This window comes from Mesoplodon bidens (assembly GCF_964165515.1).
Source record: "Mesoplodon bidens genome assembly, chromosome: 6".
NCBI lineage: Eukaryota > Metazoa > Chordata > Mammalia > Artiodactyla > Ziphiidae > Mesoplodon > Mesoplodon bidens.
Genome location: NC_138162.1, coordinates 108,540,320 through 108,557,727, shown reverse-complemented (window position 1 = coordinate 108,557,727; position 17,408 = coordinate 108,540,320). Strand labels below are relative to the sequence as shown.

The window sequence follows — 17,408 nt, the reverse complement described above, 5'->3', positions numbered from 1 at the left end:
TTTCTGCCTCAGTCAATGACAGGATGCAGGATCCCTGGGCATATCCTGCAGGAGACACAGAATGCCGTGGCCTCAGGGCTGCTGGGCTCCAGGAATGCTGCGTTAGGGAAAAAAGAATAAAGAAATCAAGCCCTCGTCTGAGGTGCTACCACCCTCTTGGGGCCCCCATCCTCTTCCAGCCGTTTGATGTTTACGGCGGAGGAATCATAAGTGCGAGACAGATTTCTCCGTGTCGCGGAAAAGGCCAAAGGAAACCAGCTAACATTGGAAGCAGGAGAGTACAATTAATTAGTTAATTAGAGTGCCCTGCTTTGCAGAGATAACTGTGGGTTTAGGTCAGACCTCCAGGGCCGAGGCCTCACTGGGCGAAACCACTTGTTTACTCTGGCTTTCCATGGTGACGTGCAACCAGTGCCACGGGGCCTTGTGGCCAGGAGCCCTGGGGACTGACGCAACAGCGGCCTGTCGGCCCCAGTTACGGAGCTTTTGCAGACTTCCTGCCTCCTCCTCAGCCTACCTTCCCCTTCTCTACACTTCCCTGTGTTTACCACAAGGAAGGGACCTTTCTGGTTGTTTCTCACATAGGATGGGGAGTGATTTAATCTTCCTCCTACCCCAAGGACCAGTAAGCCTTTTTCATCCAGCTGAGATGAAGCCGACCAAGCAGGGATAGGACCCTGCCTCCAGCGCTCTCTGCTGTGTGACCATGGGCAGGTTACCTACCCTCTCTGGGCCTCAGTTTTCTCATTGGCGACACAGGTGAAATAATACCTCAGTTTATGGGGAGGATTAAATAAGATACTTAATGGAAAGCACCCAGAACAGTGCCTGCCACGTTCAAAAGGCTCCAAAAAATTTTGCAAGTCTAAATCTCTAGCAAAGCTAGAGGTATAGAGACACCTCCCAAATGAGCTTGGCACCTCCACCATCACTCACAATAGAATTGGACCTTTCGGGGGGAGGGGTTCGGATAAAAGGTGCTGATGGGGAGGGTTTGTGCTGACCTTTTGGACACTGTCTTTGTAGCATCTTTAACTGAGAAGAATCAGGAAGCAGGGATAGCAGGAGGATGCATGGTTGAGGTCTGTGGCTAAGCCAGACGATGGCCTCTGGGGGCCCTTCCAGTTCTGAGTCTGAGGCTCCAAAACTTTCTTGTCTCCCCAGGTCTGCCAGGGGAGAGAGGGACCCCGGGACTGCCCGGCCCCAAGGGCGACGAGGGGAAGCTGGGAGCCATGGGACCGATGGGCATGCGTGGGTTCAAAGGTAACAACGCATCTCAGCTCACCCTCGCTCACCGCCAGCCCCTGCGCACCAATGTGGGCACTGGAGTGTGGACCGGGTTCAAATTCTAGTTCTTCCACTGACAAGCTGAGTGACCTTGAGCAAGTCACTGAATCTCATTAGGCATCAGTTTGTTTTCTTTTTTTCTTTTTTTTCTTTTTTTGGCCGCACCACAGGGCTTGCGGGATCTTAGCTCCCCCGACCAGGGATGGAACTCACACCCCCTGCAGTGGAAGTGCGTGTCCTAACCACCGGACTGCCCAGGGACTTCCCATTAAGCATCAGTTTCCTCATCCCCAAACTAACGAGCCGCGTGATACCATATTTCACAGGCCTGTCACGAGGATTACGTGGAACATATATGAGTGAAAACACGGTAAACTCCAAAGCGCTGTAGAAATGCAAGGGAGTGTTACTATTGGTTGCAGCTCAGTGATGTAACCAGAGGAAGCCAGGCCAGGAGAGCGGGCTTGCAGGAGAAACACAGACCCAGGATGGCCCCCTCCCCCCAGTACGGCCACATTCCTCACAGCCCCTCATATTCTTTTTATTCCCCCAATATTTAAAACATTAGGGGTTTCCCTGGTGGCGCAGTGGTTGAGAGTCCGCCTGCCGATGCAGGGGACACGGGTTCGTGCCCCGGTCTGGGAGGATCCCACATGCCACGGAGCGGCTGGGCCCGTGAGCCATGGCCGCTGAGCCTGCACGTCCGGAGCCTGTGCTCCACAACGGGAGAGGCCACAGCAGTGAGAGGCCCGCGTACCGCAAAACAAAACAAAACAAAACAAACAAACAAAAAACTTTAAGCAATCCTCAGATTTCCATTGCCAATAGTGTTTCTTCTGACTTTTTTTCCTTCCCATTAATAGTCATCTTGTTCATTTTCAGGGAATCCCACTTTATAGTCAGTCCCGTCTTTCCACGTTCATTTCAAGAGTGTCCAGGCCTCTTAGCACCATTGCAGAAGAAGAAGAGGAACTCTGATATTCTTTCCCCAGGCTCTCTCACTTGTTAAAATGAAAACTAAGAAAAAGAAAAGTACTATTAATCATTCCCACCCCACATCTAGGATGACCTCTTAATCTAGGATCACTGGGAACTTTTATTCTACTTTCTGGTTGGTGATTAAACAGACTGAGGTTATCCTTCCTCTTATGATCCACATTTTAAAAAATCGATTTTAAAACACATTACAAAAGCAGCACATGCTTATTGAAAACAATTTAACAATACAGAAATGTATAAAGTATAAAGTAAAAAGTGAGTGCCTTCCCCCTAGGTCTCTTAAGTGCTTATTCTTCAGAATAACTACTGTAAACACTTTGGAGCACATCCTGCCAGACCCTTTTCCAAGCACATTCATATTTACATATATGGTTGCTTTTGTTTTTTTCAAAACTTGGAGCACATGAGGCATCCTCCCCCTGGAACTTGCTGGCTTGCTTTTTTTCATGAGAGAATATGCCATAAGCTTTTGATTTGCAGATATCTTTCTGGAGGCAATTGGATGGAATTCCCTGGTCATTTTAATGTCCCCTTGAGTGGTGTCAGGACCCTTCTACTTCTTTGTAGAGTGAGATGCTAGCTGAGAAAAAAGCTCTGTTGTTTTAACCATATCCTGGGAAGGAAATTCCACAATTCCCTGGAAACTCTCCCTCGTGTTTTATAGCCTCCTCCACTGATAAATCTGCCTGACATAGAACCTATGTCTCTCCCTTTGTAACTGAAGACCCTCCCTCCCTTTTCTCTTGCCGTGCTTATTAGAACAACCTTGGATTTGGACTTCTGAAACTTTGGCTGTTTAATAGGAATATCTTTGCTTTGTCTTCTTCCTGTGGGATACCATGTACTCCTTAAGTCTGTGCTGCGCTGCTCCTCTATGCTTTAGTTAGGAGGGAATGAAACTTCCCTGCTTGGTGCCCACCCACCCTGCTTCCAAGGGGGACCAGAATAGGCAACATAATTGGCCCAAGCTCTTACCCTTTCAGCCATGCATGCCCTCCAGGGCTGCGGGCTCCTCCCTGAGGATTTCTCTGGTCTTGGGTTAATGTTTCCTGCACGTAAGACTTTATTTACAATTAGGATTTATTTCCATTTCTAATGTCCGTTTTCCTCCTCTGTTTCAGGTGACCGAGGCCCAAAAGGAGAGAAAGGAGAGAAAGGAGACAGAACAGGGGATGCCAGTAAGGAAATTCTGTTGGGGTCACTGGATTCTGTGTCAGCACAGGTGTAGCCTGTTGCCCAAGCAACCCAAGTTTCGGTGGCTGGAGGCTGGAGCCATAGGCTGGGGCTCCAGTGTCAAAGGAGCTCCCTGGGCTCCCTGAACCCACTCCAGGGCTCAGCTGATCCAGCAAGAGAGAATTATACCCCAGGGGCACAGGCCACATTTCCAGACATGGTATAAACCAGTGGTTGTGTGGGAGGGACTGGAGGCAGACTACATGGGCTCCCTTCCGGCCGCCTCACTATGTAATGTGTGCCTCAGTTTTCTCATCTATAGAATGGGAAGAAGAAACATTCTTATGTCATAGAGTCATTGTAGAGAATTAAATGAGTTAATCCATGTAACAGGTGGTTAGGACATGTGGTTAGGACTCAGTAAGTGTTTGTTATTATTATCCTATGTAATACACCTATTTAGACAGACTTACATCATTGGAGATGCTTGCTAAAATTCAGTTACTGACCTTGTTAAAAGTCAGCAAGACCTCATGGGGAAAGGTGTGGAGGTGAAGCAGAATTCTGTTTGTTTTCCTCCTCTGCCACTAACTGAGCAGCGATGCTGGAAATCTCATTATTTGGAAGACCACCGAGGCCAGGAACGGGCGTCTTTCCAACGAGGATCCTTCCTAAAATGTTTAAAAGGGAAGCCAGCTTATCTAGTTATGACACTCTTTTCCAGGGTTTATTTCCCCCACAAAGGGCTACATGTAGAACCTTGGAGAGAGTGCCAGAAAAGAGCAAGCCTCCCAGCCAAGTTTCGATGAATAGAGTCTCCTAGCCAAGATTCAAAAAAATACCACCATATAGTATCTGTTGGGCTCTGAAATGCTGCCATCTGGGTGAAGGCTCAAGCAGTTTACCCACTTCTAGGGCATCTGGGCCCTGGTGTGGTGCTGCCTAAGAAGGCTGGACCTGGGGAAAGGGACAGATACCACTATAGATGCACACTTTGGACCCAGATTGAGGGTTTCTTGAAGGCTGATCTTTGGTTTCAGTGGGTCCTTAAAATGACATTTCCATCCCAGCCACGCAGGACCAGGAGACCTTGCTCTTGACTAGTGCCCTTCTCCAAGGTCCCTGAAACTCTAACTTGCCTCCTACTTCCTCTGCCCTTTCCTTTCCCAGGGCAGTGATTAAGGATCAAACAGGAAAAGTGTACGTGACAGCTCTCTGTCGCTCTAACGTGGTGGGTGTACCTGAGGAGGAGGTATGCCTGTGTCTACCCTGGACTCCACATGCCCACCTTATCTTAGATGCTGTAATCCACAAAGCCATCTATGTGCTTCGCAGTCTTTCTGGCACTATGTAGAGTCCCTTCCAAGGATAGCCAAGGGCTTAACTGGGAGCGACCCGGCTAGATGAGATCTGCTGGACCCTGCAGGAGCCAAAAGAAAATTTGGAAGGGGAAGGACGGGAGTCTAGATGTGATCTAGGATGTCTGAGATAGATCTGATGCACACTTATCTAAGGGCTGGGCACCAGGACTTTGTCTCTTGAATGCTGCCTTCTGCAGCTCTCAGTGGACTGGCTTCTGATGGAATGCTGCCCGTGCAGCTGAAAAGGACCGTGGCATTTAGCTGTGTGAAATAAATAACTCCTGATGGGGTGGCGGGAAGGGAGGGACTGTGGAAAGATCACCTGTGAGAGGGGAATCAGAAACGCTGCCCGCGTACCCAGGGGTGCTTGTCAGGACTCTTTGACAGCCGTTCTCCAGCTGGCTCAAGAGGATGGTGTGGTCTCAGCTAGCCGAGCCTGGGAGAGGTGATGGTTGTCAGTCGCCATTCACCCCAGGGATGCTCGCGTCACTGTTTACCTTGCCTCTGTGGGCTCAGCTGGGTGGGATTTGCGCTGGGATTGGGCTCAGAGGCTAGGGGCGCTGTGTGTGCGTGGGGGGGGTGGGATGTGGGGGGTGGGAGCTGAGCCACGTGGGGGCGCTCCCCCAAGCACGGGTGGGGAGCCTGGGGAAGGGTAGCTAATCCACTTGACCCCGGAGCCTATTGACTGCACTGCAAGAGGCCCGTGTCAGCTCTGGATGGCCCCTCCTCGGGGACTGCCCTGAAGATGCTGTACCCTCCCTGGAGCCAGAGCTCACATAACAGCCCCCTGACAAGACCCCAAAATGTCTCCATTTGTGATGGAGCTGGAAAGTGGGGACAGGGACGGCCCCATCGACAGGCGGCCATACACAGCGTGGGAGGCACAAGGGACACATATGGGGATCGCAAAACCACCAGGCTGGACGGCCATCCATCCATCTCCCATTCTCAGAGGCCTGGAATGGGGAGAGGAGACACCCAAGGCAGAGGCTGGACAGAAAACCCAGGCCTCGGCCTTCTCTGATTCTGGAATGAGAGTTCAGGCCCCTGGTCTTGAAAAGGAGGGTTGGGCTCCTTAAACCCCCTAGATATATGGCTGGAAGGGCCTGAGGCTGAAGCGGGGGCTGCTGAAGCAATTCAGGGCTGAGACCTGGGCCTTCCCATGGCCTCCACCCTCTGGCCTGTCTCTGCTCACGCCAAACCCACACTGTAGTCAGACTCCTGGTTAGGTTTCTAAGGAAGTCTGGTCCCAGAGGCCTTCACTGGATCCCTGGGACTGAGGTCTGAAGAGGGAGCCAGGGATCATCTTTCAGAAAAGTGTGGAAATTCTGACCCAGGCTGAGTGCCCGCTTCTGGGGGGTTCTTAGTCATTCCCTGGGCCCAGGGCAGCCCCACCATGAGATCCAGTGGGTGGGAAGAAGGAGTTCTCAGCACAGGGCTCCACCCTCCTTCAGAAAAGGATACGGTGGACGAGGCCCCCTCCTCTGGGAGCCCAGCTTGCACCTAAGGCCTGGAACCTTTACCAAACACCTCCCACCTTTAGCAGCGAAATCCTAAAGCTCCAGCAGGTGGGGATGTTACTACATTAAAGGGGTTGATGAGAAAAACAACAAAGACCCCCGCCTCAGGTCAGAATTGGAAATTAGGGGTTTTCCTTTGAAGAGGGCGTTACAGAAAAGACTTCTCAGGACCCCTGTTTTAAGTAAATATTAAAATATTTTTCAGCACAAGATCTTGTAATTGTTTACCCATGTTTTGGCCTGGAGTCCTAAGGTTTTAGAGTTCTAGGGTTTTAGAGTCCTAGGGTTTTAGAGTCCTAGGGTTTTAGAGTCACAGGGTTTGGATGGTGTTTCAAACCAACTCCTCTCCCACCCTTGACCCCACTGAACGGTCCTCTGAACAGAGAGCTGGAGAGAATTCCCAGAGTCCCCCAGCTAGGTCATGGCCAAATTGGGGCTAGAATACAGAGCTCTTGACTTCTGCTTGATGAGAAGTAAGGGTGTTTGTTTGTTTGTTTGTTTTTAATTTTTATTGGAGTATAGTTAATTTACAACATTGTGCTAGTTTCAGGGGTACAGCAAAGTGAATCAGTTACACATATACGTATATCCACTCTTTTTTAGATTCTTTTCCCATATAGGCCATTACAGAGTATTGAGTTCCCTGTGCTATATAGGAGGTAAAGGGTTTTTGTTGTTGTTTGTTTCAGGCAAGGGTGATATCAGTCATTCTATTAGATGTTTGGCTTTTGAGAGTTTCGCCAGGAAAAAAAAAAGTTACATATACACATCTCAAGACAGAAAGACATTTGTTTTACCCTCATATATGGTCCATTTGCAAGAAAAATAAATAGTATTTTTGCAGCTAAGGAGTGGGTGAAGGATCCAGTCTTGTTTAAGGCCCACAGCATGAATTTCAAGCAGGATATAAATTCAGATTGTTTAAATACGTTTCCTCAATTTGGTTTCACATGGAAAAAAGTATGCAGAATGACCCAGGGGTAAATTCCAAGCCAGTGCTTGTTGATAGCTATCAGTTGCATCTCAGAAAACTTGAAAAAATGTTTAACACCTTGTGTGTGTTTTCAATATTTAGGGAAGTAGGTTTGTGTGTGTTTGGCAGAGAGGGGAACCAGTGGGCACCCCAGCATGCAGTATAAGCTCAAAATAAACGATCAGGATGGTGGTTTCTAGACAGTTTTGTTTTTTTTTTTCCATTGCTACTGAGATGTCTCTATCTCTGTTTTAACAGGTACTCATTTTGGGGGAGGGGGTGTGTGCTGCGTGGCATGCAGGCTCTTAGTTACCCAACACGAGGGATTAAACTCGTGCCCCCTGCAGTGGAAGCGTGGAGTCCTAACCACTGGACCGCCACAAAATTCCTTCTATCTCTGTTTGAGAATAAGGGATGCAAAGATAGTCCTTTGGAGTCCGTGAATTCCCTTCCGCCCATCCCTGTCCCTAAAATTGGAGGCACTGGGTGCCCCAAGGGACCTTTTTGAGCACCAGAAGATAGCATTCTTTCAGGCCTGAGCGACAGATCTACTGGACCTTTTATGTATAATTATATTTCTTTATTAACTCAACTGCATGTACATTTTTTTTTTTTTTTTTTTTGCGGTACGTGGGCCTCTCACTGTTGTGGCCTCTCCTGTTGCGGAGCACAGGCTCCGGACACGCAGGCTCAGCGGCCATGGCTCACGGGCCCAACGGCTCTGCAACATGTGGGATCTTCCCGGACCGGGGCACGAACCCGTGTCCCCTGCATCGGCAGGCTGACTTTCAACCACTGCGCCACCAGGGAAGCCCCCTGCGTGTACACCTTATTCCTTATACCACTTTAATGCCCCAGCAACAACATGGTTTAAAAGTAAACCACACTTCCAAGAAAAACTAAGCACTCACACAAGACTGCTCACCAGTTTGCACAGGTACTCTGGGGAGTAAAGTCTCTGTGCCTGACATTTCACTTAATTCTCCAGTCCTTCCTATTCAGGAGGCATAATGATGTCCCTGTTCAAGAGATGAGGAGGCTGAGGGTAGAGGATAAGGAACCCGCCCAGAGCCACCGGCGTTCATCAGGTGCAGAGCCAGGACGCAGATCGGGTCTGTCCACCCTGCAGCCCACCACCAGTCCTGTTACCATCTTCGATTATCTTTTATTCTTTTTTTCTCTCTGGCCTTTGACATGGGGGTCAGCATGGGGTCCTCATGAGCTACCATCCTTAGTGGGTTTAATATGAAAGTGCTAATTTCTTCCTTAGCAAGGCTTCCTTTTTTTTAATTTATTTTTTAATTGCAGTATAGTTGATATAAAACATCATATAAGTTATAGGTGTACAACAAAGCAATTCACAATGTTTAAAGGTTATCCCCCATTTACAGTGATCACAAAATATTGGCTCTGTTCCCCGTGCTGTACAATACATCCGTGTAGCCCTTTTTCTTTTTTTATACATTTATTTATTTATTTTTGGCTGCATTGGGTCTTCATTGCTGCGCGCAGGCTTTCTCTAGTTGTGGCGAGCGGGGCTACTCTTTGTTGAGATGTGCGGGCCTCTCACTGCGGTGGCTTCTCTTGTTGTGGAGCACAGGCTCTAGGCGCGTGGGCTTCAGTAGTTGTGGCTCGCGGGCTCAGTAGCTGTGACTTGCGGGCTCTAGAGAGCAGGCTCAGTAGTTGTGGCGCACGGGCTTAGTTGCTCCACAGCGTGTGGGATCTTCCCGGACCAGAGCTCGAACCCCTGTCCCCTGCATTGGCAGGTGGATTCTCAACCACTGCGCCACCAGGGAAGCCCCCTGTAGCCCATTTTATACCTAATACTTTTTCATCCTCTATCCCTGTATTGCCGCTCTCCCTTCCCTCTCCCCACTGGCAACCACTAGTTTGTTCTCTGTATCATTGAGACTGCTTCTTGTTTGTTATATTCACTCGTTTGCTGTATTTTTTAGATGCTCAGTTACTTTTGAGAGACTTTTCCCCGTCTCAGAGTTCGCTCTTCCTTTCACCAAGCCTTAACTGCCTCCCCTGCCTGGGGGCTCTGGGATAAGCCAGACTAAAGTTTTCACACCGGGGATGGGGGTCTCTGCCTCTGCCAGTGAAGCCTCCCCCCTCGTGGGCGTTGCGCATTCTTCGTGACTATGCGATTGTGCCTTCCTTTGTCCCTTCTTTTATCCTCACATAGCGAATCTCTGACAGATGCAAACATCACAGGGTGGGTGGAGATGGAAAAGTGGTTTTTAAATGTTTCTCCCCCTACGCTTATGTCTGGTGACTGAAAATACACAGACACACAAGACTCACTGAGAAAAATTGTCCCACAGCAAACACTGTCTCCTGTGCTGGCTGGAGCAGAGTGGGGGACACCCCAGAGAGAGAAATGGGCACAAGGATGTGGAAAACGAGGAGCGCTGGGCACCAGATGAAAGCTGAAAGATGAAAGCTGCCAGGGGCAGGCAGGGCCTCAAGCCCCCGGATCAGAAACCGGGCCGACACAGCGCGGAGCTGGCTGTGGAAGGGGGCCGAGGCAAGAGAAGGTGAGGGGGCCGCCCTCACTTTTGTCCTAGAGAAAAGGTACATGTGTGGCAGGAAGGAAACATTTAGGCAAGAGAGCGTCGGTTATTCGCTTATTTAGCGAACATTCGTGGAGGCTTCGCTGGAGATCAGGCTCTGGCTGAAGGCTGGGGAGCCCAGATGAGGAAGGCCTGGCCTCACCTTGAGGAGCTCCCAGGCTGGCAGGTGACAATCCTAGGAGAGCATGGTGAGGGTTTTAGGAGGTGAATATACAAAGGGAGTCACTCAGTGAGGTGTCTTTGACCCAAGTCTTGAAGGGCAAGTTGGTGTCCAACCGGTGCCTGGAGAAGGTGAAGAAATGCCAGGGAAAGAGAACTGCGCATGAAACAGCAGAACAATGTCTGATAAACCCAAAGCGTTTGGTACAGCAGAGGTTTGCAGAGCAAGAAACAAAAACTAAGGCCAGAGGGGTATTCAGAGATCTGTGCGCAGGAATGCAGGCTTGGTCTCTGGGCGACCTGGACGGGTTCTAAGCAGGGTGTGACATGGCAACAGTGGGAGCTGACCGGCCAAGCAGAGAACTAGACTAGAGCTAGGACCCAGGCCGTGACAGTGGAGCCCCAGGCATCCCTGATGGCCCTCAGCCCCTCAGCCAAAGCCAGCACCTGGCAGGCTGGCCCTTCCCCCGACGGGAAGGTCCTCTTTCAGGTCCAGGCTCCCCCGCTGCCTCTGCACCTGCTCTTGGCTGAGCTGCTCTGCTTTGAGAAAGGCCTGTTTTTCAGAAACCCCCGTTTCCTGAGAAGAAGAGGGGATGGGCGGGCTGTGGAGCAGCAGTGCTGAGATCCGAGTCCCCTGCAGACCCAGCCGTGTGTCCCTGAGGCCACTCGCTGAACCTCTCCAGCCACAGTTTCCTCTTTTCTCCCCAGTTCTGTGCGAAGGATGGGATCGGGCCCTGCCTTGCCAAGAGCCTACCTTAAACCTTCCAAAAACCAATCCAGTGACTTTTCCTGAAAGCTTCCTAGTGACCCCTTCCAGGAGAGCTTCAAATCGCTCTGCCCAGAAAGCAGCTCAGTTCCATTGAGCCCAAGCCGCCCTTGGTTTGATGGCTTCAAATAGATCCAGGAAAAACACAAGTGCTGTCTCCTTTAAGAAGCCAGGGGGCGAAGTGGGAGAGTGTGGTAGGGGAGGTGTGCTGTCTAAGATCCAGGGACACTCCCGGCTTGTAAAACGGAGAGAGAAGAGCAACGCAGCCCCCTTGGAGACTCCACGCTCTCCCCGCGTAGCAGAGGATGCTAGGAGGTCCTTAACAGGCCCACTAGTATTTGTACTCTAGATACATAGATGCTGAGTGAACTGACGCAGGAGCCCGCTGAGGGCCACAGGGAGAAAAATGAACAAGCCAGTGTTTAGCGTTTATGTCGAGAGTGAGTGGCCAAGGGCTGGAGCGGCACTTGGAGAGGTCTGCTGCCTTTAACCGTTAGGCTGGTGGGTATTACTCCTGTAGGTGGAGGTAACCTGTCTGCCCCCTAAGCACCTGTTCTTTTTATGATGAGTGATCCAGGGAGCGTGTCAGCACCGTCTGCGCGTCTCACATGACCCACACTCAGCTGGCACTGCTCAGCCCATCCCCCCGGGGCCCCGCAGGACCACAACATCCTCGACTCCCTGGCCAACAGGCGTCGGTTTCTGGGATCTGCCCTAAAGAAACCTTGTAGGAATACAAACCTCAGATCACGGGTGAGAGAGGCATTTTCTACAAAAACAATGCCTTGGAACCACTGAAGAATTGAAGTTTTGGCCTTTGATGTGGGTTTTGTATGAGGAAAGTTTGAGACGTACGTTAAAACCAGGAATGATTGAACTGTTTATTGAGAAAGCAACTCAACCAACTCAGGAATTGTTCGTAATCCCCGTGATCCTGCACTCACTCATTTTAGGTTGGGTGGTAAACGTGCTGCAGGCACTAGATTAAATCCGGGAGGTCCCCGCTGCCGTGTCTTTTTGATGTAACTGGATCAGAGTTAGCTGCCACTGCATGAACTTCATGGCTCCACTTCCTCTCGAGTCCTTTGCATGTGGAAAACCCCCTCGGGGTGTACTTGGAAACAGTGGTCTAGATGGACTTACTTCCCCTAGCGCTGGATTTCAGCCGCTCTTCTAAAGAGTGCCATTGTGGAATTCTGATGGAACAAAGAGGTAGGCAAAGCCTGTGGACATCCCGGGAGGTCTTGTGGATGCTATGGTCGGGGGAGCTCACGGCTGATGCTTCACCGACTCAAAGGCTGGGTGAGTCCTTTGCTGCGGCGGCCAGCACCATCCTTGGGAATTATACTCAGCTCAGTACTATTTACTGAGAACTGGCCACCCCGGTCCCTGAGCTCCCTATATTTCAGAAGTCTTTAAGGTATGTTTCATTATCCCATTTAAACAGATGAGGAAGCTACTCTGAGAGGTTAAATTACTTGCCCAAGGTCAGAGAGCTAGAAAGTGGTGGACCCAGTATACAAGCAGGTATGTCTTCAAGGGTTTAGAATATGCAGATGGGAAGCATCCCAGCCAGGGGTCTCAGACCTTGAACTTGGAAGAGAGCAGAACCAAGAGAGAGGAAACAGGGAAGGGTGGGGACACGGTGAACGACGCCAGAGGGTGTGAGAGAGCCTTCTTAGGAAAGGCCACTAGTCTTGGTCATGAGCCCTAGAGGTAAGACAATGGTCCGTGAAGGCTTTAGAGGGATGCCGTGTAAACGTCAGCACCTCCTCTCAGCTATACCCGTGACAAAATGAGGGTTCAGAATCATGGCCTTGCTCCCGGCTCTACAGCATTTCTTTCTAGTCCTAAAGGCCTGTTGACCCTCTATGACCCCTCACTGCCCTTGGAGAGGCCCAGGAGCAAAAGCAAGGCAAAGGACTCACCTCTCCACCCAGGCCGCCCAGTAAATTCCTACAAATCCAGCTCCAAGCAGAGCTTCTGGGCACTAGCGACATCCTCCCACTGTGATAGGGTGAGGCTGTGTTTCAGGACTGGGCAGGGAATGTGCTTCGTTTATTATTTGATCAGACATATTTTCATTGAACACCTGCTAGGAGCCAGGCGACCATGGCTAGGGCATTAGAGGAACAAAATCAGCCACGACAAATTCCTGGTTTCCAAGGAATATGCAGTAGAGTTGGGGAGACCAATGGGAGAGTCAACAGTTAAGAAAAAAATCCAGCATAAAAAGTACAGTGATAATTGGGAGATACTTCTGCTATTCCTTCTCTCCAGTAAAGTCCCGAGTACCCCCATGTGACCCCCAATGAAAGACACAGTACAGTGGCCTGTGGGGCTGGAGACCCAGAGGTGGCCACTGTATCCTGGGACCTTAAGAAAGTCACTTTCCTTCTCTGAGTATCCGCTTTCTCATCTGTAAAATGGGTATCACACCCACCACCCCAGAGGAGGACTGCCAAGATCAAATAAGACCGTCTAACAAAAGTTCTTTGAAGAGGCATAAATCACCATATTTAGAGCAGATTGCCATTAGGAAATAGCATTTTATAAAGTGCACCCGCAGGCCAGACCACATTTTAAAAGCGATGCCCTCCAGCATCGCTTTTCCAGCCTGACCGGAAATTCCTTAGGCTTGTGGGATGACTCCTGTCCTTCCCATAGAGACCACATTTCCTGTGGATGTCAGGGGAAGGAGCAGTGCCCCGTCTAGGCAGGCACAGAGCCCTTGTGCTGCAGTCTGGCTGGGGGCATGGGGAGTTCTTTCTTCACAGGAGAAGAAAAGTTCAACTTCCTTAAAGGGCAGCTGGTCTAGATTATCACCGGGTCTCTACTCTGCAGCTGCAGAGAATCAGAGCCTATTTTCCCAGCCCCATGTGTTTATTTCTGTTCCCCACAATCTCCTTTCTTTCGACTTGTTTTGCTTTGGCAGGGCCTAGAAGGCAGGATAAATACACCTAAAGGAGCTATGAGGTTTCATTATTATGCTGGGTTTCTCCTCCTCTCATCTCTTGAGAAGCAAAGTTCCCTGGGCTTTTGGGCCCTTCTGATGCACAACCAAGCAGGTTCTGGGGTATTTAGGGATCAGTTCTGTTCCTAGTGCCCCTCAACCATTCATTCATCCACTCACTAATTTAGTACCGTTTGTTGATGGCGACGTGCTAGGTCCCTGCCTGCAAGTGGGGCTGCGACTGGGAACCACAAGGATGCTGAATGCCTGTCACTTCCTGGGAGCTTCCAATGGTGGGGCATGCGGGTTGGCCAAGGGAGCGGTGGTGGACTATTTCTCATCTGTGGGAAGCACATAGGGGGGCCACAGGTCAGGGAGGCCCTCCTGGAGGAGGTGACCTGACTACTGTGAAGTCGTGTAGCCCCAGGCTTGATCCCAGATCCATCCTCTCCAACAGTGCTTCTAGCCCTGGCTGGGCATTTCCACTACCTGCCAACTGTTCAAAAATGTCCCGCCCCCGATTCCCCGCTGGTAGATTTTGAAGCACCCCAGTGATTCTTACATGAAGCCCAGGGTCAAGAACCACGGCTTTAAGTCCCAGGCTCTTTCCCTTATTCCTAAAGACATGAATTCCTACAGATCCAGGGGGCTGCTGGGAAATAGATGAAAGGTACTTTACATATGGTGTGGGCTGTTATTAAATATTTGTCTGAAGTGTTCAGCCTGGCAGTTGGCTCTGTGGTTTGAAAATAAAAGGCCTTTGCTCTCCCTGGCTCCACCCCGGAGCAGCTGTGTGACCTTAGGCAAGTTATTTGACTTCCATGGGCCCATTTCTCCTCTGTTAAGTGAGGGTCATAATGCCTAACTCATGGAGCTATTGTGAACGGTAAATGAGCAAGGGCAGGCGTGAGCACTCTGCACGGGGCCCGACATGTCGTGGGGACTGAGTGTACATGAGTTCCCTTTACCGTCCACCCTTGACTTGAAATCTCTCCCGGGCAGCACCCAGGACCTGCCTTTGTTGTGCTGGGTTTGGGGCGGCTCTGAGCCAGGTGCAGACAAGCCCCATAGGCAGTGGGTAGTTCTAAGGCTGCCCCAGCCCTGGAAACCAGTTCCGAGATGGTAGCTACTGGTCATTAAGCTGTCCTCCCGGACCCACTGAGAGGCTGAATAATGCAGCCACTCCCTCGGCTGTGCTCCCACCCGATGCTGGAGAAAGAGGAAGTTATTCTGCATCTCGCCCCCCCCCCCAATTATAACCCTGAAACCCAAAGCAAATAGAGTAAAATAAGGTAGGGAGTAATTGGATGAAAAAAACACTGGAGCCCTCCAGAGATGCCAGTGCCCTGTGAGCGAAACCAGATGTTGGTTTTAAAATCCTGGAATGGATTCCCAAGAGATACCGTCAAGTTCCCTTCCATCCCCAGAGGCAGAATGAGCAGCTGTCAGGCCTGGTACAGAGTGGAGAGGAATCCTGTATTTGAAGTGGGAGGGGGGATTCAAGGCCAACATCCAGAGTCCCTTCCAGCTCTGGGGCTCAGGCATTCAACGCCAAAGCTGGGGAATCTGGAGCAGACCCAGCCTGCTTTGTCTAAGACCTTGCGTTTCCTACATCTACATTTACAAGGCAAAGAGAGCAAAGATATTTGTTTTTTAGAAAAGAATCCCCACATATTAGATATGTGCTGGGAGCCCCAGAGTGGCCTCAGCCCTGGCTTCACATTCCTGGACCATTCCGGAGTGGCCTTGCTTAACGAATCACATCCAGCTTGCATTAGTGAGCAGAAACTTGCTGACAGCAGGAGCCAGTCTTCTGCTGACACCCCTGTCCCCCTCCCCTAATATGCTAAGAAGCCAGGAACTGAGCCCTGGGGAGAGCAGAGGAAGTTAGGAGGAGATTAATCCAATTGGAGGGATGAGAGCCCCCCCTGCTCCCGCTCCCCAGGCAGCAGGCTGGCTTTGCAAGGAGACTTCCAAGGATACACCCCTGATGGGGCTACTGGTATCCAAGCCAAACTCAGCAACTCATGAAGACGTCTCAGAGCTGATGCACATGTTTCTGGGCGAAGTGCTGGCTGACCGGGGGTGGAGCTCACAGTAATGGGTGCCCGTGGTATGCCAAGTCTTTGACATGTGCGACTGCTCCCAGCCATCACCATTGTACCCATTTTAAGAAGAGGGTAAGTGTAGAGAGGTCCTATCTGGTCCTATAGTAGAGCCAGGATTTAGACCCTGTTCCTGAGTCCAGAGCCAGCCTCATTCCGTTCTCCCCTGGTGCCTCCCACAGGGATCCCCACCACCATGTTTTCCTCCCTCCACATTCCCCAATCCACCGAGCACAGAAGAGGCAAGTAGCTAAGCAGCTTTCAGATGGGTGTGTGGGATTCACAGGTGCTCTCTTTGGGCATTTTTGGTAGCAAGGACCAGAGAGACTCACTGGGTCACTTCACGTAATGGGGTCACATGGTAAGGACACCTGGGAAGACTTTGGAAGACTGGGGCTCATAATACCAGTGGGCCTTGCAGAGCCTGGAAGGGGAAGTTCTTTCAGAATCCCAGGCAGTTCTGGGGGCTTCAGGACTGGGGTTCATGTCTTCACTCTAGTGTCTCATGTCCGACACGGCTTGTTAATTCCACTGTCCCTGCCTCTTTTTGCTTCTGCTGCGTCTCAGCTGCCTGCATATTCCCCCCACTCAGATTCCTGAGAGGGTCTGGGTGATCCTGCTACATCATTCTAGTGGTTTGGACCGAACTCCTGAGCCAGACCCATCCATCACTCATGGCCTTACACATGGGAAAGGAAGTGCCCACGGGCTGTGAGCATGGCATACAGGTTGACTAGCTTATCTAATGCCAGTCTTATCACACCTGATGTCAAAGATAAGCAAAGCTGGGTGCTAAAGTGATCAGGAGAGATCTTACTCAGTAATATACTGTATGTAGTGGGGCAATGAGGTCAAGGGGAATTGAATTCAACTTTGATTCGTACAGGGGTGACTGGGCATTTTAATGGGAGAGTGAGGGGTGAGTGGGGACTCAGTGGAGTCAGGGACGTGAAAAATTACTAAAAGCGGGAGGGGGTTGGTCCCTGTGAAACCCATCTGGGTTGCTAACTGGGCCTGATTCAAGTTAAGCCCCTCCCCTCCCACAGAGGCTGGGAGACAGGGTGCTGTCTTCAGATGGCGGCTGGAATGAACAGTAAATTCCTTTAGCAGCCTTGAGTGTTCTCAGGCAGGCACTTTAAGGGGGGGCTGGGGTCATCCTAGGGATGCAGCTTGGAGCTGTTAGAAACTGTGGGTTTGGTCAAGGAGAGGATCTTTGTCACTGATGCCCTCAAGCACCCTGGGAAGTGAGTGTGACAGGGGAAGAAAGGAGGAAGAGAGAGTGTCCTAGTGCCTCTAAGGCTTAAGAAGAACGCTGGCAGCGTGCCCTGCCTGGCCCCTGCCAGTCCCCTCCTCCTGGCTCACCACCCTCCTACCTACCCCACACTGCCCACCCCAGATCCCGTCTGGTGGCACTTAGCAGGGGCAGTTTGGAATTGCCTTGTAGCATTTTTGTGTCCAGAGAAGAAGCAGGTTCCAACCCTCTGTGTCCCCATGGCTGGGTCAATCCATGTTTAGAAATCAACCAGCAACAGGGAG

The 17,408-nt window shown here is 50.7% G+C and overlaps 1 protein-coding gene across 2 annotated transcripts in view; it reads left to right on the top strand.

The window, feature by feature from the left end:
• Positions 1 to 17,408, top strand: part of SCARA5 (scavenger receptor class A member 5) — a 119,154-nt gene that overhangs the window by 78,539 nt on the left and 23,207 nt on the right. For both annotated transcript variants that reach the window (XM_081238490.1, XM_081238491.1), the window contains exons 6-7: positions 1,165 to 1,263; positions 3,408 to 3,464. In XM_081238490.1, coding sequence (XP_081094616.1) covers positions 1,165 to 1,263; positions 3,408 to 3,464 — 156 coding nt within the window. The remainder of the gene's footprint in view (positions 1 to 1,164; positions 1,264 to 3,407; positions 3,465 to 17,408) is intronic.